We start from the raw sequence: 1,371 nt of genomic DNA, 5'->3' as shown, positions 1-1,371 counted from the left end.
GTTAAGATTCTAGACCTGTGTTCTCAAATCTCACGTGATTTGTTCACTGATATATCCCCAATTCCTGCAGTAGTGGCTGGCACACAGTAACAGTTAGTTGGATGTTAAATCAAAGTACAGAGAACCAAAAATTGTCTAATGTCTAGAATGATTGTCCAGTAATGTTTCACCAGTGACACAGAAACACATTAATTACAGTATCTAAAAGCGAACAAATTCTTTTGAGATTTTTTTTCCAGCCGTTTCGTTCTTCAACAAGGTAATCGAAGCTCACTGGCCTGGGAGTAGCCTCCATCTACCAACTTCTGGTCAGTGAAGAGATTTAAGAGAAAATAATACAATTATCAATCAGCAAGAGGCGGGGGGGGGGGGGGGCNACAAAGGGGAAAAACTAAGCGGTAGCCTCCATGGGGCATTCCCGGGCCAGATGTCCGGACTCGCCACAGCGGTAGCAGTTGACTTCACTCGTTTTGCTGCAGTTGATGGCCATGTGGCCGGTCTCGCCACACCGGTAGCACTTGACCTGGCTGCAGTCTTTCTGAATGTGGCCATATTCCCCGCAAGAGTAGCACTTCGGCTCTTCCTGACGGTCACAATCACGAGCCAAGTGGCCTGGTCTTCCACAAGTGTAACAGCACTGCTCACTCTCTCTCTTCCGCTCAATACAGTCTTTAGCGATGTGGCCACTTCTCCCACAGTTGTAGCAGAGGGCCTCAAGAAAGTCACAATCCTTAGCATGATGGCCAGACTCACCACAGCGGTAACAGATGTCAGGTAGGTTGGTGGAACTGCTCGGAGAAGCTCTGCCGCGGCCTCTAGCTCCGCGCCCTCGACTCCCTCCTGCTCTAGGGCATCCCCGGGCCCAGTGGCCAGACCATCCACCCTTGAAACATTCGTTACTGCTCATGGCGGCGGTGAGATCTTAGGTCGAGCCGGCCCACCACTGCCCCGGAGGCTCCAACGCAGCTCCCCTTACGGCGGCTTAGAAACAAGTGACAAGTGGCCGTTTTTCTCTAGGGGCCTCGGTAACGTCACACAAGGTTTGCGCACGGCCCCAATTATGTGTCACAGGCATTCCAGTTGCCCTTCCCCCCCCCCCACCCGCCCCGCTTTCCTTCCATCCTTGAAGTCAAAAGCATGGCTGTGTTGGTGTTTTCTGGTGTGTGTGTGTGTGTGTGTGTGTTTTTAAATAAACGCTTGGATCTTTACGTTTGTTGGAATCCTTCCCCGTTCAGAAAATACACCCTACAAGATTTCTCATAATTAAGAATTAGATCTTTGTGATCTAGTAGATGACATTTTTATGGACATAGGAAATATATGTATGAGATGTATCTAATCCAGTAAATGAAAGAAACACATTATAACAAA

At 48.9% G+C, this 1,371-nt stretch overlaps 1 protein-coding gene across 1 annotated transcript; it reads right to left on the bottom strand.

The window, feature by feature from the left end:
- Window positions 1-370: 370 nt before the first annotated feature.
- Window positions 371-907, bottom strand: ZCCHC13 (zinc finger CCHC-type containing 13). Its single transcript, XM_034649990.1, has one exon. It carries the CDS (start codon window positions 905-907, stop codon window positions 392-394), a length of 516 nt encoding a protein of 171 aa, XP_034505881.1. The 3' UTR covers window positions 371-391.
- Window positions 908-1,371: the final 464 nt, after the last annotated feature.

Source organism: Ailuropoda melanoleuca, chromosome X, assembly GCF_002007445.2.
Source record: "Ailuropoda melanoleuca isolate Jingjing chromosome X, ASM200744v2, whole genome shotgun sequence".
Classification (NCBI taxonomy): domain Eukaryota; kingdom Metazoa; phylum Chordata; class Mammalia; order Carnivora; family Ursidae; genus Ailuropoda; species Ailuropoda melanoleuca.
The sequence above is the reverse complement of the archived record's forward strand: the minus strand, read 5'-3'. Positions and strand labels throughout refer to the sequence as shown.